This window comes from Amblyraja radiata, chromosome 8 (assembly GCF_010909765.2).
Source record: "Amblyraja radiata isolate CabotCenter1 chromosome 8, sAmbRad1.1.pri, whole genome shotgun sequence".
Classification (NCBI taxonomy): domain Eukaryota; kingdom Metazoa; phylum Chordata; class Chondrichthyes; order Rajiformes; family Rajidae; genus Amblyraja; species Amblyraja radiata.
In genome coordinates, this window is record NC_045963.1 from 39,385,775 (window position 1) to 39,411,783 (window position 26,009).

The 26,009-nt window shown below is 40.2% G+C and overlaps 1 protein-coding gene across 3 annotated transcripts in view; it reads left to right on the forward strand.

Annotated features, from left to right (window-relative positions):
* The window catches only part of hhat (hedgehog acyltransferase), a 183,076-nt gene that overhangs the window by 14,081 nt on the left and 142,986 nt on the right, over nucleotides 1–26,009 (forward strand). For 2 of the 3 annotated variants that reach the window (XR_004412871.1, XM_033025615.1), the window contains exons 2-6: nucleotides 4,116–4,183; nucleotides 4,911–5,024; nucleotides 5,668–5,862; nucleotides 11,259–11,474; nucleotides 14,271–14,442. Coding sequence is in view for 2 of the 3 variants with exons in the window: in XM_033025615.1 (XP_032881506.1) it covers nucleotides 4,116–4,183; nucleotides 4,911–5,024; nucleotides 5,668–5,862; nucleotides 11,259–11,474; nucleotides 14,271–14,442 (765 nt within the window). In the remaining variant the exon portion in view is untranslated. Of the gene's footprint in view, nucleotides 1–4,115; nucleotides 4,184–4,910; nucleotides 5,025–5,667; nucleotides 5,863–11,258; nucleotides 11,475–14,270; nucleotides 14,443–26,009 lie in introns of those variants that run through there. The other variant, XM_033025616.1, reaches the window with a different exon arrangement.

Here is a 26,009-nt window from a genome sequence, read left to right on the forward strand (position 1 = left end):
GAAAAGGAATGTCCGGAAAGTGGGATGCTTATAAAAGTGCGATGATGGGTTCAGGGCTTGCACGTTCCTGTTGGAGTGAAGGGCAAGGCAGGGTAAGAAGGTTAAAGGGCCAGTCCCACCGTACGAGGTAATTCAAGAGTTCTCCCGAGTTTTCCCCCTGATTTGAACTTGGAGAATGTCTCGTAGCGGCTCGTACGAGTAACGGTAGGTACTCGGGAAATCCGGTAAACACGTGAAGTTTTTTCAACACTGTGAAAAATGTCCATGAGTATAAAAATACTTGTGATGAAAAAAATTGTTACTTTTTACTCGTACGAGTCGCTACGAAACATCCACGAACTCCTACGGACCCGCTACGGACATTCTCTGAGTTCGAATCAGGGGAAACACGGGATAACTCTTGAATTACCTCGTACAGTGGGACAGGCCCTTAAGGAAGCTTGGATGATGAGAGAAATTGAGGCTCCAGGAAAATGAAAGTGGCAGGTATAGAGAGGTGGGATCAGATGTATCCCTGGAGGAATTCAGGATTTGGGGACCATATTTAAGAAGGAAATCAGGAGGGCAAAAAGATGATTGTATTACTAAATGGAGATAACTCTGGCAGATAGTGTGCACACTTTTAAGAGATTTTTCAAGTACATTAAGGGAAAGAGTGTAACTAGAGAGATAATAGGGGCTCTCAGAATACAAAGCAGTCATCTCTGAGGGGAGCCACAGGAGATGGGCTACGTTGTCAATGATTATTTCTCCTCTGTTTGTACCATGGAGAAAGACATGAAGGCTGGGGAAGTTAGAATGGTTAATGGAGATGTCTTGAAGACAGTCTGTATTACGGTCGAGGAGTTTTGGAAGGCGTATGAAGGTAGAGAAATCTTCTGGATTTATCTGAGGACACAATGGGAAGCTAAAGAAGAAATTGCAGGAGCCCTGGCTGAGATGTATGAATCATCATTAGACATTGGTGAGGTGCTGGAAGACTGGTGGATGACTATTGTTGTGCCTCTATTTAAGAAGGGCTACAAGGAAAAGCCTTGAAACTATAGGTCGGTGAGCCCAACATCTGTTGTGGGCAAGTTACTGGAGAGGATTCTGAGGGATAAGCTATATATGCATTTGGATAGTCAGCATGGTTTTGTACGTGGGAGATTGTGTCTTACGAATTTGATTTTGCTTTTTGAAGATGTAACCAAAAAGATTGATGAGCGCAAAGCCATAACGTTGTTGAAATGTACTTCAACAAGGCATTTGATAAGATTCCACATGTAGCCATTGGAAGGTTGAAACTGAATAGAGAATTGTCTTTGTGGAAAGAAACAGAGGATGATGGTGGAAGGTTGATTTTTGCATTGGAGGTCTTTAAACATTTAAAAAAAACACCCTTTTCTAAATAATAAATCCACAAAGCCTTTTAAAGCACTATTCAACCCACTTGTTTGCATCCGTCACCGTGACCGTCAGAAACCAGCACCACTGCGTCGCTAATGTTTTCAACAATGATGATGATTGTATTACTAAATGATTTATAGTGTGGCATAAGTGAAGTGGTCTATGTATCCTTTCTACAAGAGATCTGAGTTGGATCGACATAATAATGTACAAAAGTTGTAATTGTAAGGATCATTAATATTCGAGGGCACGGGAAATTTTGTAAAAATCAAATGGTGCATTTGGACAAACATAGATTGCTTTCTATGGAATGTCAGATGCTGAGGGGAGACCTGATAGAAATGATAGACAGGGTAGACTGTCAGAACCTTTTTCCGAGGGTGGAAATGTCAAAGACAAGAGGGCATAGTTTTAAGGTGAGAGAGACACAATATAAAGGAGATGTTTAGGGCAGGTTTTCTTTGTGCAGATGGTAGTGAGTGCCCAGAGAACGCTGCCAGGGGCGGTGGTAGTGGCAAATATGATAGTGGCATTTGAGATGCTTTTAGATAGGCTATTGGATATGTAGGATATGGAAGGATATGGACCATATGCGAGCAGAAGTTAGTTTAGCTTGGCACGGAAATTTGGGCTAGACTAGAGGACCTGTTCCTGTGCTGTACTGCTCTGTGTTTCATGTTCTCTGTTGGAATAGCTATTTTGAGAACTGCCAGTCTGCTAATATTTGCATCATCATGTACTGTAAATTGATGATGTGATGTCAAAGATTTCTTCACATATTTTGCACTCTGACCATCTGTATTTTACCTACTAACATTTTTGTTGTGATTTTGATGTGTTGATGTCTTCATTTGTATATCACCTGTGGACAATTTATCTATACATAATAATTGCACCTTTTACTTAATGCCCCACTAAAGCCATTTTAGGTTAATTCAGACAAGTTATTTATTTTAGGAGCAACATCTGCAGTTGAATATGTACTGTGGAAAAACATTGATAATAAACATAGGAGTTAATGATTATAGGTTTCATCCTGCATTAGCAGATGGTATTTTTTTTTAAACTTTCCGCAAGTGCACCTTTCAGAAGGCAAAAAAGCAATGATGGGCAAATTTGATGCAAATTTAGCAGTTTGGCCAAAGCCATTCTCTGAATGCTTGGGTTCCTGAATAGAGACTGAATGTGAATAAAATCAAAATTTATACCAAAAGGGAAGAGTGATTAAGATGTTTGGGCACCACATCAGTTTCACCGGAGTTAATTTCCAACGACGCCAAGAGAAAGATGTAGGAAAAGTGTTTTGTGGTGCATTTGTTAAAGTAGTTTTGGAAAGACACACATGCTGAGTTTAGTTTAATGTATCTTGAGATTTTTAATTTAGTACAGTAAACAGAAACGTTTAACCAAATTGCTTAGTGCAATCAGCAGCAGTGACCAGGAATTGTTATTTGATAAACAGACTGTCAGAGTTTAAGTTCTACAAGACCGTATTATCCATGGTGAAAGTATATTGAATAAAGATAAGCTGATGTATTAGGTTTGAATCAAAACTTTAGTTAAATTTGAGGTTATAGTATCTGTTAAATTCTTACATTAATAAATATTTTTAAGTGATACATATGAGTTCATAATATCAGACTGCATATCTGCAAGTGCAAAAATGTCTTGCGATTCACAAGTGGAAATCTACAGAGACATTTAAGCCAACCAACCTTATTCCCAGCACGTAGTTATATATTAAAGAGAAATGGTGCTAGCCCAAAATACATCTCTGAAATTCTATTGTTCTACAAAAATTTGTTTAAAAAAGTAAAATTGATCTAATTTTTCTGTTGATTGATGTAAAATTAATCTTTTTAATTATAGGATAAAACACAGTTCCCAATTGTAAAATGATAAACTGTTTTATGATTCATTCATTAATGTGATAATTATAGAGAACAGTGCCTTCTGTTAACCAATTATTTCATTTGCTCATACCAGGCTGGACTATGGGCCATTGAAAACACTATTGCTTATGTCTGTGTATATTGTTTCTATTTTTATATTAAAATGATCAATACCTTAGTGTGATTAGCATGGATTTTGTGATAGAACATCAGTAAAGCTATCAGCATCACTGAGATATTAGAGTAAATGAGGTACCATCTTTTAGCATCCAAAGGCATTTAACAATAAGGCCAGTGATTTATTGTTGGAACTATTTCCTTGAAAGGATCAGTCATGATCATGAATGGTGGAGCATGTTCTTCATGTTACTCTACCTTGTCCATTACTGTTTTTCAGATATTTACTGAAGTTTCCATTCAATGATTTAATCTTTGTTTCAAATAATATTTGTGGAAAATATTTCATAATTCTGAGGTCCAAGTTCCTTATCAGCCCATGTTACTGTACTGGCAACTGCAGAAAAAAAAGAACTCCATTTGATAGCTCTGAAGATTATTTTTCATTTTTTTCCCTTCATAAATGGGAATGCTGTACTTCACTTGCTGAGCTGTTCCTTTCATTCCAAATGCTGTATTTGTCGCTTGTTTGATCTGCATGTTACCAAGAAGTAGGTCATGCATTGATATAGTGATCAAAAACCTTTCAGATGAGCGAGCATTCGTACCTACTTTTTGTCTGTGCATTTCAGATACACTGACTATAACAAAAAAATTAAAACTTCAGCCTGGAGTTTTCACGGATTGCATTATTAACACATTTTTCATTTCTAACAGTTTATGAGAAAGACCTTGATGCTGAATTTGGATTTGAAAAGGGATTCTTCATTTGGAGTTTTAAGAAGGTAATTTGATCTCCAGTTAACTCCAATTATGTCGTCTAGTCTATGCGAAAACTATTCTGATTCTTCCTTAAGCTACACTGACAAAAGTGAACTATGTAAAACCCCCAAAGCCACTTTTGTTCTAAAGTGTGGAGTTGGTTGGTTTCTATAAAATTATTATCCTAATCCAGGAAATATGGGTGGAAACAGAATCTGCCTTGTTTTATGGCATTGACCATGTGTTTCTTTTTGCTATTCTGGCAAATAAACCAATCCACTTGGTTGTTGCACTTATATTAATGTATTTTCGTGGATTGTCACCTTGTCGTGGTGGAGAAGCATGTGTGGTCCTGAGATCCTGAGAGTGATGCCGTCTGGAGCCATGCTCCTGGTAGGGCCACCCATGGCGATAAGGTCGAGTGGGAGGTCCCTGACAAAGAACAATCCAAACAAGACCAGGAGGAACAGGAGGAGGACGATGGCTGACTTTAGTGGAGCGTCACAACGGCTGGGAAGGCGGATGAAGGCTGCAGCAGAAAAGGGTCCCCGGTCGTCTTGGACTCCATGCCACTGGATCCTGACCCAAATCTGTCAAGGACCATGTGGTGGCTGTCTGTGCACCAGTTCCCCTCGTTAAATAAAGTCACGCACAAGAAATCTCCATAGAGAGGACAGTCATACTCGTTTTGAGTGACCGCCGATGATGATTAACGTGTTTTAGGGTACTAATCCTTGTAATACTTTTCAGGACCCAACAGACTTTGAATGGAGTTTTTGGACAGAGTGGGTAAAGAAGTTGTTGCTCTGGACTCTCCTTGGTCACGTAATCATATCACAAGTGACTAATGCCATCTTTCCAAAGGTTTGTATTTGAGCTGGAATTGTCATTAGTAAAGTGATATTTACTGTGCAGCATTTTGATTTATTGAATTATTTTTTCCAGCTTTATGCATTGATTTTATTGGCAGGTATGCTGTCTTCTAACAGTAAATATTCAGTGAATTTTAGTGTACTATTTCAGATTATAAAGGTTGGAAAAGTCTAAGCTCAAAGGAAATAGGTTCTGTGATATTTGCTGTTAGTAGCAATGAAGATACGCTACGTATTTAAAAAGGTATGGGAAATAGCATACATACATTTTCAGCCAATATAATATTATATAATTCATGTTGTTTTACGTAAACTGACAGTTCATATCTTTATTTTCACCTGTGATAGGAGCAGAATTAGGCCATTCGGCCCATCAAATCTACTCCGCCATTCAATCATGGCTATCTCTCCCTCCTAAACCCATTCTGCCTTCACTCCATAACCCCTAATAGCCTCTAACTTAATTCTATAAAAACAAATTTGATTATTACAGTAGTATTGTTACTATCCTTGAGCATTATTAAAATAAAACTTGTTTACACCAAAGAATGAAATAAGTGTATATGGAGGAATACGGGCATGTTATTGTTTTGTAATATTGTCATTATGATAATACAAGGATTCTTTCTGCTCAGTTTAGGACATGGTTCCTGATGATATATGGGATGTTGGCCTGTTTTATTACAGTAGGCTATAAAGGCCTGGCTGTAATAATGTTGCACTTGTTCATCTCCTTTGCTGTGGCCCAATTGCGAGTGCCTGTGCTGTCTTGGGTCTGCTCAGTTTTACTGTTATACAGCTTACAAATGGATTCTCTGGGAAAAATTCAGGTAAGAATGTGAAATATTGTTGTATGGAAAAGCTTAAATCTTTATTATGTACACTTTCTGAAATCAATGATAAAAGTGGTGAATGATCATTTAATTACAAATTATTCCTTCACTTATTTTGTTGATAATTATGCCTTATAAATTAAATTTGAATTTCAGTAGAAACACTTCTGTTTCTAGGCATGGGAGGTTTTATTTTTCTTAAAAGTATTAGACATTTTGACAATGTGCCAGGTGGCACAATTTGTTTTATGCAGAGAGCAGGTTGTCATTCATCTGGCTGGGGCTCAATTCTTTTATTGATCTTTCTGCTTGTCATGAGTAGTTTTAATATAGATTTCATTTTACACTTGCTGTCATAGAAGAAGGAAACGCCTTCAAAAGAATATGTCTTCAACTATGTATTTGAGTCTGCTGACATTATAAATCTCAGTGTGAAATTATGCTGTGAGGTGTCTGCAAAGTAAGGAGAATGGGAAAATAGATTTTGTACGAAAATCTATTATCATATAAAGAATGGTAAAGCAGAATTTATTTTTGCAAATTAATATTTATCTTTATTTGGGTTATAGGGTTTAAAATAATTTCAAAGAAAATTATTTTGCAAATACATCAAGTAATTGGGAATCTTTATGGCAAGATGCTAGGAATATAAGAATAATGAAACACAAGGAACTGCGGTTGCTGGAATCTTGCGTAAAACACAAAATGCTCAAGTAACTTTGCGGGTCAGGCAGCATCTGTGGTTGGAATGGGTAGATGACATTTTGGGTCGGGACCCTTCTTCAAAGAGGTGGAAGTGGGACAAAGCCTGGCAATAAATAGATTAATATACGTTCAGGGGGTTTGATTGGCAGATGGGTGGAATATAGATGAAAGGGAGCGGAGGGTGGGTGGAAGGGGGCAGGATGGTGGGAGAAATGGGTCCGCACCAGGACAGAGGGGGGGGGGAAGTGGGGCAACATGCCATTCCCATACCGAGTTCTCTATCCTGGGCCAGAGTGAGCCCATATGCGAACTGGAGCATCAGCATCTCATAATCCACTTGGGTAACTTACAACCCAGCAGTATGAACATTGAATTCTCATTTTTTTAAGTAACACACCCTTTTACTTCTCTCTTACCTATGCCCCCTCACCCCCATCCACCTGGGTTTGCACCCAGTCCTTCCACTAACCCCCCCCCCCCCCCTTTTTCCACCCCCATGGTTCCCTTCCACCTATATCCCCCTCTCTGGCTTTACTTCTCTTCTCTCCTTATCTGATACACTTTTGTCTCCTTTTCAACTCTATCCTTTGGCCACCCATCTGCCAACCACCTGTATACACTTATCAATTGCAAGGCTTTGTCCTGCACCCATCTCTTTTACAACTTTCTACTCCCTACCACAGTCAATCTGAAGTACGGTTCCGATCTGAAACGTCACCTCCATTCCTTCCACAGATGGTGCCTGAAATTTTGATTCACTGTATAGGACATTGATGAGCCCATAGCTAAGTTGAACACATAGTATTTCTCTCCTTGCTTAAGGAAGGACATGGAGGGATGGGGGGAGGGGTGTGGATGCATGGAGTGGTGAATCAATGATCCTTTAGTTTTATTCCTGGGATGCCAACGTTCTCTGAGTGTATATTGATTTGAATGAGTCTGTTTTCTGTAATTTAGGTTTTAAAAAAGTGTCTCATTGAAGCACAACATTCTTGGCAGGATAGGTTAGTAACACACCTCGTTCTTAAGGGGAAGAATCTAGAATTATGGGTCATGAGCTCACAATAAGGGGGGTCAACTATTGGGTTTTGAGATGAAAATAAACTATTTCACTCAAAGACTTGTAAATCTTTGGAATCCACTATTTCTTTAGGCTATGAATATTGAACTACTGATTAAATTTAAAACCTCAACCTCAATGTGTGGATAAAATGTGTCAGTGGAGTGGATGTAGAACCATGATCTTACTGAATGAAGTCCCAAGCACAATGGGCCATATAGACCACTGCTTGATTTGCCTGCTAATATTTTATATAAGCAATATATTTGTGAATGAAAGTTTGAAGAATCCAGGGAGATTATGTGCTTTTCCAACATATTTTGCATTCTATTTATCAGTCCAACCTGATACCAGTTATGTAGCATACTAGATCGGACAATTTCCATACAATCTGCATGATGTGATTTGTATCAGATTTTTACTTGTGTTCAGAATTAGTCAATATGGAGGCCTAGTGATATGGTCTTACTGACTTTCACGGGCTGCCTGCAGTTTATTTTACTACATTTTATTTTGAACTTTGCATGTTTAAAAACAGTAGCATTAATAGATGGATCACTGTTTTAAATATTTCTGAACTCCTGTTTCCTGTTTTTGTAATTTTAGAGCTAGCTGGTTTTGTTGAGCATCACTTGAATATTGCGGCTCATTTTTCTTTAATTTGAAGGAAATTTCACAAATTCTTGCTGAATAAGGAAAATGCAAAAATTCATGTGCAAAGATATATTTTCAAATATTTAAATAAAACACATATGAAGATAAGCATTGAAAACAGATTGCTTTATTATTGCAAGACATCTCTTATTTTATAAATGTTATTCTTGCTGTTCAGGAATAAATCCTTGGGTTTTGATTTCCTCCCCAAACCATCTGGGTATTCATTATAGATGTTGATCGCAAATTTCACAGTGAAGGACGTGAAAAATTACATGTGCCTCATGCGCACATCATTGTTTGCCATGTATGATGTGAAATTTGGTTCAGGCAACGAGCATATGAATACTGTCATATCATTGGCTTATATTATACGTGTTATAATGAATTGAATTGGCCATTGTGTAGACACGAGGAACTGCAGATGTTGGTTTCCAAAAATAGACCATTATGTATAATTGTTTACTCAATCTCTAAGTTGGGTGTCTCTTGTATAATCTTCCTTTGATCAGAAGATTTTGAAAAGACATGTAGCATAAGCGACAGATTGACAGGTTAGGTAAACCTTCCTCCTGAGAGTTTTATGATTGAAGCAAAGAATATAGGCATGAAATTCAAATGGACATTAACTGAGAATAAAGGCAGGGTTTGCAGTTTTGCTAGCTAGGTTTGCAGTTTCTGAAATTAAAATCAGGAGGCAATTTGCTGACTGAACTATAACTGGCTGCAACTGAAGAACAGATTTACTACTGTTGAGAGGGAGAGCAAAGTTAAATGTGTTCATCAGTGCGTTGCGCACACAGCAAGGGACCTACCCATACATTCTGAGGATTACAATTTCAGGCTAGATACCAAAGTTGCATGGAAATTGCAAATGGAGGTGGGACATCAATCAGTAACTGAAGCTTCCATTCCAGGGCCATGTTATCTGCTATTAGATTTTGGTCTGTGTTTGCATTAAAAAAAAGTTTTTTTTAAACTAACTGAGTCACTAACTGTTGTGGTGCTTTTTTTGTGATCCAAAACGCTATCAACGTTAATTGAGGCTACGTTTTTTCTTTTGTGTACTGCTAGATTGGATGATATACCTATTTTAGTGCTATTTGTGGTATTGAGAGACTCCTGCCAGCTGGTGAAGCTCTATATCTTTTGTTTGGGTGATAGCTACTTTGTACAGAAAATGATGATGATACCTCAATTACTTTATGACTATTTGTCTTTCATATCCAAAGCATTCATCATGGCTGTAACCCAGAAAAGAATGCCCATGTATTACAACAGCTAAGAACAAATGAATGTTTTGGTACTAGAGAGCAACTAGAATGCTAATGCAGCAAAAAAAGCCAGTGCTTAAGATAAAATGTAGCAAGATGAACTGAAAATACAAACCAGCAAACATTTCCTGTGGTAAAGATGGCACGCTTTTCAGAGGCTTGTGCAGGCTTTGAACTACTGATTACATTCAAAACCTGCAGGTTGACAATTGTATTGTTATCACCAACTCATTGGGCTAATTTTCCTTGAAAATGTAGGGAATCGAACGCACACAGCTACATCTCCCGCTACTACAGAGGCTTTCAGCTGTTGGGAATATGGGAGTAATTGAGTCACAGAGCCATTTTCTCAAGTTGTCCTCATGGGTGAATGGTGAAAGTTCAAGTTCCAACTTGAATCAATGCTTGAGATTTAAATGGAGCAAGTTTTGTTTCATTTCTTGTTGAGACCACTAGGTGGTGCTAGATTTCACCACTGTATGATTTAAGGAGCACAGACTGTTGGACTTCTCTAAAGCATTTCAGGTAAATATTGGAGCAATTTGCAAAAAACTAATCAAAGCGTGGTTACAAAGCTGTAATAATTGGAAAGACTCATTGCAATTATGAAAAGGTTATATTACATTACAAATGAATAATTTTTTTGGAAGTATTTGAGTTTACACTTCTGTATAATATTGAACATCCAAGCAGATGAGGTTTGTTTCTTCTTAGGATTGAGCAGTCAAAATGTTTTCTTAACTTCAACAGAAGTTGGTTCATGGTTGGTTAATTTTGGAACATCTGATACGATGACTTTCAAATTCTATCTTTCAGAGCGATGACTTTGTGCACCATGTAGCGGTTTTATCAGGAACCTGATCACTTGGTGCATTGTCATGGATGCTGCTTGTTGGCTTACAGATCTTGGTGGCACAACAATGCACAAAGGCACCGGACACGTATATAGTGCCATCCAGTGGTATTCAACACATGTTTGAATACTAGTTACCATTCCCGTGTGTCCTTGCCTTCAAAAACACATAACATTGCCATTTATATGATACCTTGAAAATCAAAAATATTCTTCATCTGTCCTTTCCCCAAGCTGCTCATGTACAAGGCTGCAAAAGACCAATCAATTCTTTAAAGAAGAATTAAGCTAAAACTACCATGGAAATTCTGAAATGCGGACCTGTTTTTACTTTTACCCTAATTGGCTCTGATTTAACCATCAGGATTATTTTTATGAGTGGAGAGTAGAGATTTGTGGGCTTCTGCTGGGAGACTGAGCTTGAGGAGAGTTCAAAGCAGCCCATACATGACGGAGATATATGTTGAGGAGAATCTTGCTGGGCTAGAGTCAGTGGTTGTGAATCCTGTTGGGAATGGTTGTGGGAATGTTATGAGTCGGTGGTAAACTTTTGAAACTTCAGTAAGACTTGGACAGCTATGTTCATGCTGCTCACTACCTGAAATCCAGTTATAAAGGACAGTAACTGTCAGGTACTTTCAGGTAGTTATGATTTTGTGGATGTGTTGGTACCAAATTGAGTTTTACGGTCAATTATTTCATTATAACTTGGTTATTAAAAAAAAAAGTAACCCAGTCCTATTCAAAGTGTCATAACTTTCCAGATTGTGATGGACTTATTTTTGTTACTTTTTGATATTCTTTTTTTTCTTCTTGGTAGCTAACTAATGCTTGCTTTTTGATTTAGAAACGCTGGTATGAAACAGAGAACGAATATTTCCTGCTTTTGTTCTGCTTGGCTCTTTGTAACCTTCGTTACACAAGTTTCAGTCTGGAGTATTGCTGGCATCGTATTTGTCCTCAGAGGCGTTGTATATCCTTCTGCCGGCTGCTGGCGTACGTTTTCTATTATCCTATATTTCACAATGGACCCATCATATGTTACGATGACTTTAATAATCAGGTGAGTTCACCTTTTCACAATTTTTTGGAAGCAAGGCATTTTGTTTAAAACATAGTTTAGTTTAGAAATACAGTGTGGAAACAGGCCCTTCAGCCCACCGAGTCCGCTCTGACCGGCAATCTCCCACACACTAGTTTTATCCTACACACTAAGTAGCAATGTTACAAAATTTTGAGATTTTAAAAATCGTCTGCAATTTACAAAATCAAGTCTGCAATTTATCCCATCAGATAAAGCATAAAAAGAAGTTTAATTTGTTTTAAGTTTTAATTCACTCATATCTTCAGTATTAAAAAAAGTTATGGCCATTTTCATACTCATACATTTAGCATCTTGTTCCCTATTGCTTTTCCATTGACTTAACTCAATAGCTGTGATTGAGGACAGTCAAAAGCCCATAACTTTCTTAAAAATTAAGAGAACTGGATGAAATTTTCAGTTATTCTAGATCGAAGCATTCTGAAACAAATATGAAACAATCTTACTTGGATGACCTGAAATTAAAGCATATAATTGGTTAGTTACCTAATTGTAGCTAATTACAAAATTCAATTACTAGATCTAAACATCTATCCATTTCTTAAATAAAGGTTAACATTTTAAAATAGCCTAAATGTCCAAATAACATTCACACAAGAATTCACAATATAACATGATTTTTAAATCTCATTGTCATGAATTTATAGGCCAAATGGAAGGAATTTAATGTTTGCGAGTGGGATTTTGTGGAACGCGATCGATTGGAACCTTGCGGTTTGCGGTGAATTTAAACCCCATATCGGCAGGAAAAACACTGCCGGTTCGTATGGAGCCTAAATAATCTTTTTGCAACATAAAATTTGGATTAAAATAATCCTAAGAAGCAAGTTTATATGTAAAATATGTAAAATAAACGGCTTACCTTTATTTGTCCCGTACGGGAGATCCGTCCCGTTGTCGGCGTTGACGGCGTTAGAAGTCGATTTTTATTTTACTCCAGCAATTAAATTAAATTATCCAGAGATGTTTTAAAAAAACTTAATAGAACGGTTGTCGGAGCGATTTCTCAGCAGCAGCTGAACAGCCTGAGAAAATCGACTCCGACAGGCAGGAGAAAACGGCATTTTAATCCCGCCTCCCTCTCAAAGGCGCCAAAGTCGCGCACACGGCCAGTGGCAGAACTGCAGCGCTGCTGAAGGTAAATTTTGTAACATACCTACACTAAGGAAAATTTACAGAAGCCAATTAAATTACAAACCTGCAAGTTTTCAGTTGTAGCTTTTTGAACATTAAATAATGCTTTCTTCAACTGTTCAAAAAGGGTCATGGTCCATATGAGTCAGATTGTAGTAATTAGCTTGTACAATGTTGATCAAACAAATTATTATAAACCGTTTATTTGGGATACTCATTGTAATACTGTCCATGTAATAATAATTACTGGACTTGAAATACTTTATAGAAAAACAGTTTATTTTAGTGGAGAGAAGAGAAATAATATTTAGGAGGGACCACTTACCATGGCTGACAGTACCTTCTACCATTTTTAATTTTTAATTGGCTAGCTTTTAATTTTTACTTTTGAAACTTCCTGGCTCTTTAATTACCTGCAACCTCTGAAATGCTATGGCAAATCTTTTTCTTTTACCCTGCGGTGGCTCACAGATACTTGTGACAAAGAAATACCGTTAATAACATATTAACAAATGCCATGAAGATAAATTCATGGAATACTGACAGTGTCTCTGCCATGTTGATGAAAATGGAAGGAATTGCAGCTCAGGACCTCCTGTAACAAGCTGCTTATGATAATACAGTCTTATCTTGTCTTGAAGATACCATATCATGAAATAACACTCATGGGATGAACTCTGATAACCCTGTGGCCAATTTTATATAATTCTGTCTGAAGTTGGAAGATTATCCAAATATTGCAGAAAACGTTATTTCTTGATGGTGAAGGCACTGAGGATTCTGATGATTTCAAGATGGGCTGGCTATCACTAACCTGCCTTCACTTGTTTGAGCGAATCACTAACTTTAGTTTAGAGATACAGCGCAGAATAAGGCACTTCGGCTCACTGTCCGCGCCGACCAGCGATCCCCTTACACTACCTCTATCCTACAAACCAGGGACATTTTATGATTTTTACCAAAACCAAATTAACCTACAAACCTGGATGTCTTTGGAGTGTGAGTGGCAATCAGAGCACGTGGGAAAAACCCTCACGTTCACAGGGAGAATGTACAAACTCCACACAGACAGCACTCGTAGTCAGGATCGAACCCAGGTTTCTGGCGCGGTAAGACAACAACTCTATCGCTGCACTGGAGCGCTTGGAGTACTTGAAGGTTAATGCTATATTTCTAGTTATTGTGCATAAAAACACACTAGATTTTGGGATTCCTACAATATTGTGGCAACCCTTGATAATCAAATTAACTGTTGGCTTTAAGGTTTATGATTATGAATTAGTAAGCTTCCTTAATATGTAGCTATCAAGTCAGTAACATAACGCTGGTTAATATATGTTGGAGATGCACTAGAAGTTGACAGTAAGAAGCAATTGGGCATTTGTAAAATGTTGTTCGCTAGCATGGTTTTTGTGGTTGTCACAGTTTCATAATGAATATTGTCAGAATAAAGTAAGTATAAGAAATTTCAAAACATCTGATACAATTGATAAACACTTTTCTTTGTTGCCGGTGGGAGAAAATTGTAAATGTCCATAGGAAAACATTTGACATGATTATTTATTTCTCTATGTTCTTTTGTGCAATAATTCATTTTATCTCTTTTTCTTTTTCAAATGAAAGACAAGAAGAACAGAGACATCTGTCCCGAAAGCAGATCGTGTGTGTTTGTTACTGGGTGCAGTGCGCATTTTCTTCTGGTGGTTGCTCACTGAGTCCATGCTCCACTTCATGTATATTCATGCCATTCAGCATCAAGAAACAATATTGGAAACTGCCTCTTACTGGCTATTAGGTTAGTGCAATACTAGTGGAAATGGCAGCAAATCTTATTAGCAAAGATATTATGTTTTATAAAATTTGTAATCTCGGGCAATGATTCTGTCCTTTCACATGATCACATTACAAGCATCTCTGGTTGTTTGAATAAAATGCTTCTAGGTCATTCTTAGGCAGTATTTTTTTCTGAATTTCTGAATTGCAAATTAACACACTGACACCAGAATGCTTCAGAGGAATAATTAATTTCAAAAGTTGGCAACACCATTTATTTAGCAACTTTATAGTGAAACGTCCCAATATGCTTCATTGCACCATAATTGGGCAATAATGAGCGAGTTAAAGCTGGAGACATGAAGGGGGAGAGAAGGGGGTTGGGCAGGGGGTGATATCCTTTTACCCCATATCCACCCTATCCACCGACCAATAGCCCCCAACTCATTGGGGAGGGCAGCATGCGGTGTCACATACATTAACTACCCCCCCCCCCCCCGCACACACGCTAACTGCCCCCCTTGATATATTAATATTATTAATTTGCTCCTTTTACCCCATAACCACCCTATCCACTGATGCATGGGGGTTTAGAGGAGGGAGGGTGGGGGAGAGGAAGAGAGGGAGAGCGACAGAGAGAGAGAGAGAGAGAGGGGGACAGGAAGGAGGAGAGAGAGAGCGAGAAAGAGAGAGGGAGGGGGGGAGAGAGAGAAAATGGGGAGAGAGAGAGGGGGAGAGACAGAGAGAGCGAAATGCAACCGTGCGTCACGTGTTCAGAATATTCTGGAAATGAAGCGTGCGCGTCTCATGCACGAAAGGTGTCGGCAGCTCTATGGAATTCAGGGGAGCAGCCTGCCGCGTCACACACACACTAACCACTCCCCCCTCCCCCTCCACACACACACACACACACACAGCGGGTCCGATCTAAGCTGACAATGAAGACAGCAAATTTATTTTAAAAATACTGTCTTTGAAATTAAAAGTTATTGTTAAGAATTTTTGATGTTAAGTGACAAATAATTCAATTCAATTCAATGAAAACCAATGGAATCTACAACCTGGCAGGCTGGGGGAGGTGCGGTGCCAGGAGACAGTTGGGCCAGTTGCAAAGGCATTGTGAGGTCGGCAGGGCGGGGCCAGCAGCCAGGCTAGGGGAGTGCGGCTGGGCGGGGCCTAGAGGCAGTTGGGCCAGGTGCAAAGGCATTGTGAGGTCGGCAGCTGGGCAACCTTAATATTTTTTTTAAATGTCAGTTTGGTTATAAATTTTAGTAAATATCTCGGGAAATAATTGATCAAATTCATAGAGGATTGGATTTTTGAAATAATAAGGAAATTTTCTACCAGAAGATGTAAAAATTTCACTGTTATTGTAAAGTCAGCAGGTGGGCAGCAGTCAGATTTTTAAAAAAAGGTCAGATTGGTCAACAATTTTAATAAAAAAGTCAGGAAAATAATGTATCAAAGGTACAGAGGAGTGGATTTCTAAACTCGCAAGGAAAATCTCTACTGAAATATGTGAAAATGTCCACCTTTCGGCATCTGGTTTTCGAGAAGATACAAGATCACACACACACACACACACACACACACACACACACACACACACACACACAGTTTTTTAATTGATATATAAATATGAATATATGAATGATATGATATGATGATATATGATATGAGAGATGTGATAGATATAGATTGTCATGTTTTTTATGGCATAAAGCAGAAAAAAAAAGCTACATAGACCTGACAGAAGAAAAGCAAAGTGACTGGTGTCGAAGGGATTAGTTGGATCTACAACATTAACATGATTATTGTTGTGGTATGCAAGGAAAACCAAACTTTTTGAAAATATAAAATTGTTGCTGTGGTGGGAAAGTTTGATGACAACAATTCTGGACACTTATTGATTTATTTGTTCTATTCCTTTGAGGCGAGTATGTTAATATTTTAAGACATCTGATGTGGCAGCAGATAAAATTAGGTTTTTACTTTAGAAACAAATCTTGTTTTTCTTTTGAAGCCAAAAAAAGACTTGTTGCTGCAACGTTTATGTCTGTGTTGGATTATGGTGATGTTTTATATATGAATGCATCTTCAAAATGCCTACAGTCTTTGGACACGGTCTACCACGGAGCACTGAGATTTGTTACTAATTTTAAAACCCTCACGCACCACTGTACATTGTATGCTCAAGTTGGATGGTTTGCCCTGTCCACCCGCAGACTCCATCATTGGCATATCCTTATTTATAAGACTATCCTCGGTGTTCTTCCTTCATACCTGCAGAAGTATGTAATTCGAAAAAGCACAGGAACTTATCAGCTCCGCTCTGAGGACTTGTTCTTACTAACTGTACCTAAAGTCCGTACTGAACTGGGGAAAAGGGCATTTAGTTATGCTGCTCCCTTCGCATGGAACCAGCTGCAGAATGAACTGAAACTTAAGGAGCTGGTTTCTATAAACAGATTTAAATCCCTTCTTAATGATGTTCAAGCGGGCTCTTCTGTCTGTACATGCTTTGTTTGATGATGTTCTGACTGTGACTCTATTTATATGTTCTCTGTTGTTTTTTTTAAATTATTGTCTGTAACTGTGGAACTGTGCTGCTGCCTGTCTTGGCCAGGACTCTCTTGTAAAAGAGATTTTTAATCTCAATGAGACTTCTGGTTAAATAAAGGTTAAATAAAAATAAAAATAAAAATATCTATCTGGGACAGGCGGTTTATAGGCTGATGCTAGTTAAAGCTCCCATTAATCATGTGGTAGCATACTTCAGTCACGATCTCAGAAGAGCAGTCTAATGCACCAACGCATCAATGCTTTTGTTTTGAAATGTCTCTCACACTGGCTTGTTTATGGAGTTGTAAGTTAATCACAATGGGACAATTTTATGTTGTCACCCATACCCACTAGAAATTGAAGTTGGGCAGCATTAATTCATATTGCAAGCAGCATACTATTAAGCATTTCACATCGTTTTGAGGTTGATTTAAATCTAGGAAGCAAGGAAAGCAGGGAATGAATTAAACAATTGTCATGCAAATAATGGTGATTCCTTGAAACATTAGATTACAAACAATTAAGGCGATTGAATGTCTGAGCGTTATTCAGTTATTCAGTAAACCCATCTAAGAGACTTAATTCATATTCGTATTCCTGATGGAATATGTATTGTTGTTTATGAAAGTATCCCACTATTTTTTATTTGCAGCTTAGTATTGAGATTAAGTTATTCTATGGTATGGAAGCAGTGAAACCTTAACTGATGATTACTTTTTTGTTCCCATATTCTATCGGACCTGAATTGTGGATCTGGATCTTTTCATTTGGTGCTGCTGGTAATACTAAGGGAGCCATGCTGGTGTTAGCATGCTGTATGTAAAAGCTTCTGAAAGCAAAGGACAGAGGAACAGAAAGATTAGAGGAGAAAGTAGACGAGAAAATTAAGTGAATAGAATTAAGGAATGGGAAAGTAAAGGGCCTGTCCCACTTGGGCATCATTTGGGCGACATTTAGGAGACAGTCGAAAAAGAAGTTGTCGCGGCGTGACGCGTGATAAGGCATGGTGACGCATGCAGTGATGGGCGGTAACGCGCGATGCTTCCCTGTCAGCCCAGGATTTTGGAATGTTCGAAATCCTGGGGCGACATTTGGGTGGCTCATCATGTTGTGCTGATGTATGCTGTCCTGTGGGTGATGCCCAGTTAGGGTTGGGGTTAGAGATCACAGATGGGGTGTAAAATATTCTTCCTTCAATGCATGGATTTTAAACATTAATATATTAAAATTAATACAATAAAATCAATTGTGCAAATGAAAAGATGTCTGAGTCGTTCAGTTTTATTTATAGATGTATTGGTCCACTTCCAGATGTGATCACCGTCTCTTTTCACAGGGATGGATTCAGTGAATGGAGACTGAACTCCCCTCTTCTCCCCTCCCGCCCCCATTCCGCCCCCATCCCTCCTTCTCCACTCCCCCCTTCCCTTCTCCCCTCTCCTCTCCCCCCTTCTTCCCTTCCCCCCTCTTCCTCCCTTCTCCCCGCTCCACTCTTCTCCCCCTTATCCAATACCCCCCACCCCTCACATCCCCTTCTCCCCCTCTCCCTCCCTTCTTCCATTCTCCACCTCACCCCCCACTTTCCCCGATGCCCCCCCATTTGCGGACTCAGCCTGCGACCAGCGATCCCCGGCACACTATCCCACACACGCTACGGGAAATGTATACAAACCTGTGCACCTTTGGAGTGCGGGAGGAAACCCAAAACCTAGCCCTAACCCAAACCCTAACCCTAACCCTAGCTACTGCCTGCTCCTCATGGGAACTAAACTGTTGGCCACGAGTTGTTAGCGGGATCTAGCTGTCACAGGCTGGGTCCACAAATGGGGGGTATCCCCCTCTTCTCCCTTCTCCCCGCTCCACTCTTCTCCCCCTTATCCACTACCCTCTCCCCTCACATCCCCTTCTCCCCCTCTTCCTTCCTTCTCCCATTCTCCAACCCCCCCCACTTTCCCCGATGCCCCCATTTGTGGACCCAGCCTGTGACAGCTAGATCCCACTAATAGTACTGCACAAAGGCCACATCATCTGTTTTAGTAACATTGACTATGGGATAAATGCAGACTTTGGGAAGGGAAGAAGGGGGGGGGGGGGGGGGGGGAAGAGGGGAAGAGGGGAGTTCAGTCTACACTCACTGAATCCACCCCTGGTGATCGGATCTGGAAGCGGACCAATACATCTATAAAGAAAACGGAATGACTCAGAAATCTTTTCATTTGCACAATTGATTTTCTTGTATTAAATTTAATATATTAATGTTTAAAATCCATGCATTGAAGGAAGAATATTTTACAGCCTCAACCCTAAGCGGGCATCACCCGCATGACAGCATACGTCAGCGTGAATGTCGTGCAAATTGACGGTTTTACGGGCGTCAGTAACTGACGCCCCACAGCCGCCCAAATGTCGCCCAAGTGGGACAGGCCCTTAAAGGGGCAGAATCCAAGAGTGGTGTTTTGGAAGTGAGGGAAAAATTCTTCCTTGAAAATGGCATCACAGGAAGATACGGTGGTCAAAACGGCATTCAGGACTTTGGCCTTCACCAGTCAGAGTATTTAGTATAGAAGTTGGGGGAGTTGGGGTCATGTTGCAGCTATATAAAACGTTGGTGCGGCCACATTTAGAGTATTGTGTTCAATTTTGGGTACTATGTTATAGGAAAGACGTTGTCAAGCTGGATAGGGTGCAGATAAGATTTACAAGGATGTTGCCAGGACTCAAGGGCCTTGAGCAGGCCAGGACTCTATTTCTTGGAGTGCAAGAGGATGAGGGCGCTCTTATAGAAGTGCGCATCTGGGATGTTGCCCAGAGGAGAGGAATTGAGAACTTGATGACATAGATATAAGGTGAGAGGGGAACCTTTAATAGAAACCTTTTTATACAAAGTAACTTTTTTACACAAATGGTGTTCTATCTGAAAATTGTTTTGTATATAATGCTATCTAAATGGTGACAAAACATTGCCAAGTAAATCTTTACAATATATTGTTACATTTGGAACTTTCCACACTTTTTGTTGTCTAGCTTTGAGTTTAAAAATTGAAAGCTTGGTGAATGATATAAATGTATTTCAGGAAAATAATCAAATCTAAATGGGATACATAAGCAACTTTTTGGAGATGAGCCACAGCAGCAATCCTTTTTCAACAGTCTAAAAATTAGTGTATATTTTTTATGCATGGCTAGTTGGTTTTTGAAACATGAAGCAATGTGGCACTGTTTGAATTGTATTAATAGATACATAGAAAATAGGTGCAGGAGTAGGCCATTCGGCCCTTCGAGCCTGCACTGCCATTCAATATGCTCATGGCTGATCATCCAACTCAGTATCCCGTACCTGCCTTCTCTCCATACCCCCTGATCCCTTTAGCCACAAGGGCCACATCTAACTTCCTCTTAAATATATCCAATCAACTGGCCTCAACTACCTTCTGTGGCAGAGAGTTCCACAGATTCACCACTCTCTGTGTGAAAAATGTTTTTCTCATCTCGGTCTTAAAGGATTTCCCCTCTATCCTTAAGCTGTGACCCATTGTCCTGGACTTCCCCAACATCGGGAACAATCTTCCTGCATCTAGCCTGTCCAACCCCTTAAGAATTTTGCAAGTTTCTATAAGATCCCCCCTCAATCTCCTAAATTCTAGCGAGTACAAGCCGAGTCGATCCAGTCTTTCTTCATATGAAAGTCCTGACATCCCAGGAATCAGTCTGGTGAACCTTCTCTGCACTCCCTCTATGGCAATAATGTCCTTCCTCAGATTTGGAGACCAAAACTGTACGCAATACTCCAGGTGTGGTCTCACCAAGACCCTGTACAACTGCAGTAGAACCTCCCTGCCCCTATACTCAAATCCTTTTGCTATGAATGCTAACATACCATTCGCTTTCTTCACTGCCTGCTGCATCTGCATGCCTTCTTTCAATGACTGGTGTACCATGACACCCAGGTCTCGTTGCATCTCCCCTTTTCCTAATCGGCCACATTTAGATAATAGACTGCTTTCCTGTTTTTGCCACCAAAATGGATAATCTCACATTTATCCACGTTATACTGCATCTGCCAACCGTTTGCCCACTCACCCAGCCTATCCAAGTCACATTGCAGTCTCCTAGCATCCTCCCCACAGCTAACACTGCCCCCCAGCTTAGTGTCATCCGCAAACTTGGAGACATTGCCTTCAATTCCCTCATCCAGATCATTAATATATATTGTAAATAGCTGGGGTCCCAGCACTGAGCCTTGCGGTACCCCACTAGTCACTGCCCGCCATTGTGAAAAGGACCCGTTTACTCCTACTCTTTGCTTCCTGTTTGCCAGCCAGTTCTCTATCCACATCAATACTGAACCCCCAATGCTGTGTGCTTTAAGTTTGTATACTAATCTCTTTTTTTTAGACTGTTGAAACCACGACTTTCTCAGCATTGTGGATGCTTCAGTATGAATCCAACCGCAGTTCCAATCGTTCAATGCGGTCTGCCAGGAGCTGCAGCTGTACACACTGCCTTCAAACGTAGTCACCAGGGACACCGACCATATCCCTGATCTCCCACATGTTGCAGGCTGAGCAAACCACGGGGCCAATCTCCACTGACATATCTTACTCCCAAACTAACTCTATATTAAATATTAAAAAACACAAAACTTTATCCGTTAAACTTTACTAATAAATACTAATAAATACTGTACACTTAACTCCCAGAACCCTTAACCTGAAGGCAGAAATGTAAAAATGTAAACCCGGGGTTGCACCCAATCAGCTGCTTCCTCTGGTCCTCTTCCACCAATCAGAGGCTTCCACCAGACTCCTTCTCTGGAACGTTGCCGATTTTGGTGTCAGGTCCCTGGGCCTCTGTGAAAGCAAGCCCCGCGATGTATTTTATACTTACAGCGCAGGTACTCCTCCCCTCGCATCAACGGCTCCCTGGATCATGCACTGGAAAAATCCTTTTTGTCTCTGATGTATCATAAAATCAGAGTCAGCTTTGCCGGCTGCCAAAGCTGATCATGTAGACTATTAAAAATAATACTGGGCCTGTACTCGCTGGAGTTTAGAAGGATGAGGGTGGACCTTATTGAAACTTACCAAATAGTGAAAGGCCTAGATAGAGTGGATGTAGAAAGGAAGTTTCCACTTGTCTTAGAATAAAAGGAAATACCTTTAGAAAGGAGAGACAGCGGGTGAGGCAGCAACTATGGATCGAAGGATATAGGGGACGTTTCAGGTCGAGACCCTTCTTCAGACCTTTTTGTCTACCTTCGATTTTCCAGCATCTGCAATTCCTTCTTAAACCTTTAGGGGGAGAGGGTGTGGGAGCGGGGTCCCGCCCCTCCCATTGTTATGGAGCTTTTGCATTTTTCAGCTTGAAATTGTGCAATCTGGTGCATACTGTAGCGAGTCTTTTAACTGCTACAATCCACAGAAATAATCAACAAATTTTTTTGAAGAATCTTTTAAATTAATTAAATCATTAATTTGCAATATTGTGTGCAGATCTGAACCCCCATTATTGGAACGATGTGGAGGCTTTGGAAAGGGTGCTGAGGAGGCTTACCGGAATGATGGCTGGATTACGGTGTATTTGCTGCAGGGAGAGGTTTTGACAGACTTTGATAGTTTTTTCCAGAAAGCCGGAGGTTGCGGTGAGTGATAGAAGTATGTAAAATTATGAGAGGCAGAAGTAGGGTAGATGGACTGAATCTATTTCCCAGGATGGAATAATCAGATACTGGAGGGCGTAGCTTTAATGTGAGAGAGGAAAAGTTTACACAGAGGATAGTGGGTGCCTGGAATGCACTGGAATACTCTGGAATGGTGGTTGAAGCAGATACGTTAGATGCATTTAAAATACATTTGGTTAGGCAAATGGATATGCTGGGAATTTGAGGAAGGACATTCCTCAGGGACATTCCGCAAGGAAATTTGAGGACAGAGCTTTTGCATTTTTCAGCTTGAAATTGTGCAATATGGTGCATATTGTAGCGAGTCTTTTAACTTGCACTTGAATGCAATATTTATGCTTTAGATTGGATTAGTTATGAATAAGGTTAGGCTAAATTACATTCCTAATTACATTCCACAGTAGAGCCAGGCTCTGATCAACAGGTGCAGCACATGAATGATCTTAGTGTATTCATATATGGAAATCAGATTATAATCAAGCACTTGGCCCATGTTGACCAACCTGGGTCTCACTGCACACCTGGCACTACTCCTGACCCTGACTCCAGTTACATACCTTCTCTCATTCCTGACCCTGAGTCCAGCCTTACACCTGCCCCCCTATTCTACCCTGATCATAGCTGCTTACCTGCTCAGGTTCCCAGTGCTGAACACTCCCATTTTCCCAACTTTGACTGCACACCTAGTACTATTCCAGACCTTGACTCTGGATGCACACTTGGCCTTGCTCCTAGCCCCTCTGCACTGACAATATATCTGGCCCTCACATACAGCCCCATATCTGACCCCCAGGACTTAACCTATTACGTTCAAGTCCACAGGTGCTTATCTAATGCGGTTATCTTTTATGGGGCCCTTCACGGACCAAATTTTGTGTAACAAAATTTGCTACATCCATTGGCTTATTTGTTATCTAACATGTTAGTTACTTGGTCAAAGAAGTCATCAATTGTTGAACACAATTTCTCATCCATAAAATTATAACTCGGCTGTCTAAGTATTCTGTTACCATTTTCTTCATTTTCCTAACAAACTGTCCTGAAGTCATTTTCACCCTCGATATTTTCAGTAATTTGCTCAGCTGGGACTTTTCCGAAATGCAAAGTCCAATAACTATATATTTAAGCAACATTATTCTATTTAATGTGATCTTGAGAATACATAATATTTTCTGTGGTATTCATAGCACAACAATGATAAAAAGATAATTGTTTTGATTGCACCTACCAACATGCATACATTATATTACAGTTAATATGTACCGAGGGCAAATTTATGTTCCAATGCTCCCCATTCCCAACTACTTTTACATTGAAGTGATTGAAATCCAAGTGAAGTTTAAATAGCATCAGAAAAATAAAACCTCCGGAATGGATGATATTCATCACGTGGTTGGTTGGAGTCAGTATCAGTACAATTAAACTTTGAATCTTCAGATGTCCTGGTTCAAGCTAAAACTAAAGACAAATAATAACCTCCTCACACATTCTCCTTTATATGCCCCTTCTTTGAATAAGCTCTTAAACAGTGCATCTGAATCAGTTTCCATCTGATTACACTCCTTGAGGATGTTCATCTATGTGTTCAATTAATAAAACAATGAGATTAGTTTTCTCATTTCTATTCACCCTGTCAAAGGAATTTGAGTAGGGGGGGGGGGTTAGAAATAGTCAGTGAGGTAAACAAACATAACAGTTGAGTGGCAAATGACAATAGTGCTACCTTCCCAATATTTAACTGAAGGAAATAATGAGTTATCGGGGCTGTATGTTGTGTCAGACAGCCTGACACCTTGCATGCCATTTTAATATTACAATTATCCCATCCTGCTGGATATTCCGGATGAATAAATTAAGGTTTTGTCAACTAATTGCAAATCAGGCTAATTACACGTCAATAACGTTAGCCAACACCGAAACACGAAGCGCTGAGCATTGGAATCCAGACATCACGGACAACTGGCCTCAGTTCCCCGCTCACATCTGGCAGTGTTCTCCGTCTGAACCAGGGGCCGAGGAGCGTTTTTGAAAGTGGGGAGGCTGAGCGACCACTGATCACTGGCCTTGGGGGTACCCGGCGAGGGAGTGGAGCGAACAAGTGGGGGGAGGGTGTGAGAGGGGGCTGCCCCCCCACGGTAGGGACTTTAAAAAATTTGATGTATTAAAATCATGTTTTAGTGCATTGTAGAAGTATGATTTCAATGTTTTTTGTTTGATGTATTTTTAAGAGGTAACTTTTTAAGGGGTAACTTTTTCCAAAGGGTGGTGGGTGTACGGAACAAGCTGCCAGAGGAGGTTGAAGCAGGGACTATCCCAACATTTAAGAAACAGTTAGACTGATACATGGATAGGACAGGTTTGGAGGGATATAGACCAAAAGCAGGTAGTGTAGTTGGGACATGTTGGTGGGTGTGGGCATGTTGGGCCGAAGGGCCTGCTTTCACACTGTATCACTCTATGACTACATTATACCTCCACCATGCATGAATGCTTCAAAAGTGGTCGAGTTTTATTGCCATATACTCAAGCATAGAAACATAGAAAATCGGTGCAGGAATAGGTCATTTGGCCCTTCGAGCCAGCACTGCCATTCAATATGATCATGGCTGTTCATCTAAAATCAGTACCTCTTTCCTGTTTTTTCCCCATATCCCTTGATTTCGCTAGCCCTAATAGCTAAATGTAACTCTCTCTTGAAAACATCCAGTGAATTGGCCTCCACTGCCTTCTGTGGCAGAGAATTCCACAGATTCACAACTTTCTGGGTGAAGAAAGTTTGTCCTCATCTCAGTCCTAAATGGCCTACCCCTTATTCTTAAACTAGTTCTGAACTTCCCCAGCATCGGGAACATTTTTCCTGCAGTTACAGTAAGTGAAAATCTAGCAGGCAAGCAGGATGCTTTCTCCAACCACCCCCGTTTGAAGGCCAATATCTTCCACCGCTTCTACCCAGTGCTTGGTACCTACTTCCAGAGCCACTGGTTGTCCTCCAGGATGCACCGAGCCACAGCCTGGTCCATGCCAATCACCAGGGCGAGTTCGGCACAGAGACTCTCATGGCAGTGGCGCAATGCTTCCGACGAACGCCCGGGACTCTTGCACTGAGGCTGCTCCATGGCCGGAGCTGCAGCGAGCAACTCGCCAGCCCCACAAACACTCCCCGCTCCCCATCCGCATCTGCTCCCGCCGCTCCATTCCTCCCTCCACCCCGGCTCTCCAACACCCGCGGTCCATGCAGTTGATATTAGTTTTGAAATTCTCGTTGATCACAGAATTTCTCACGACAGAGCGTGAGAAATTCTGTGATCAGTGTGAGAGCGTGAGAATTTGGCGAAATGCGCGATTCT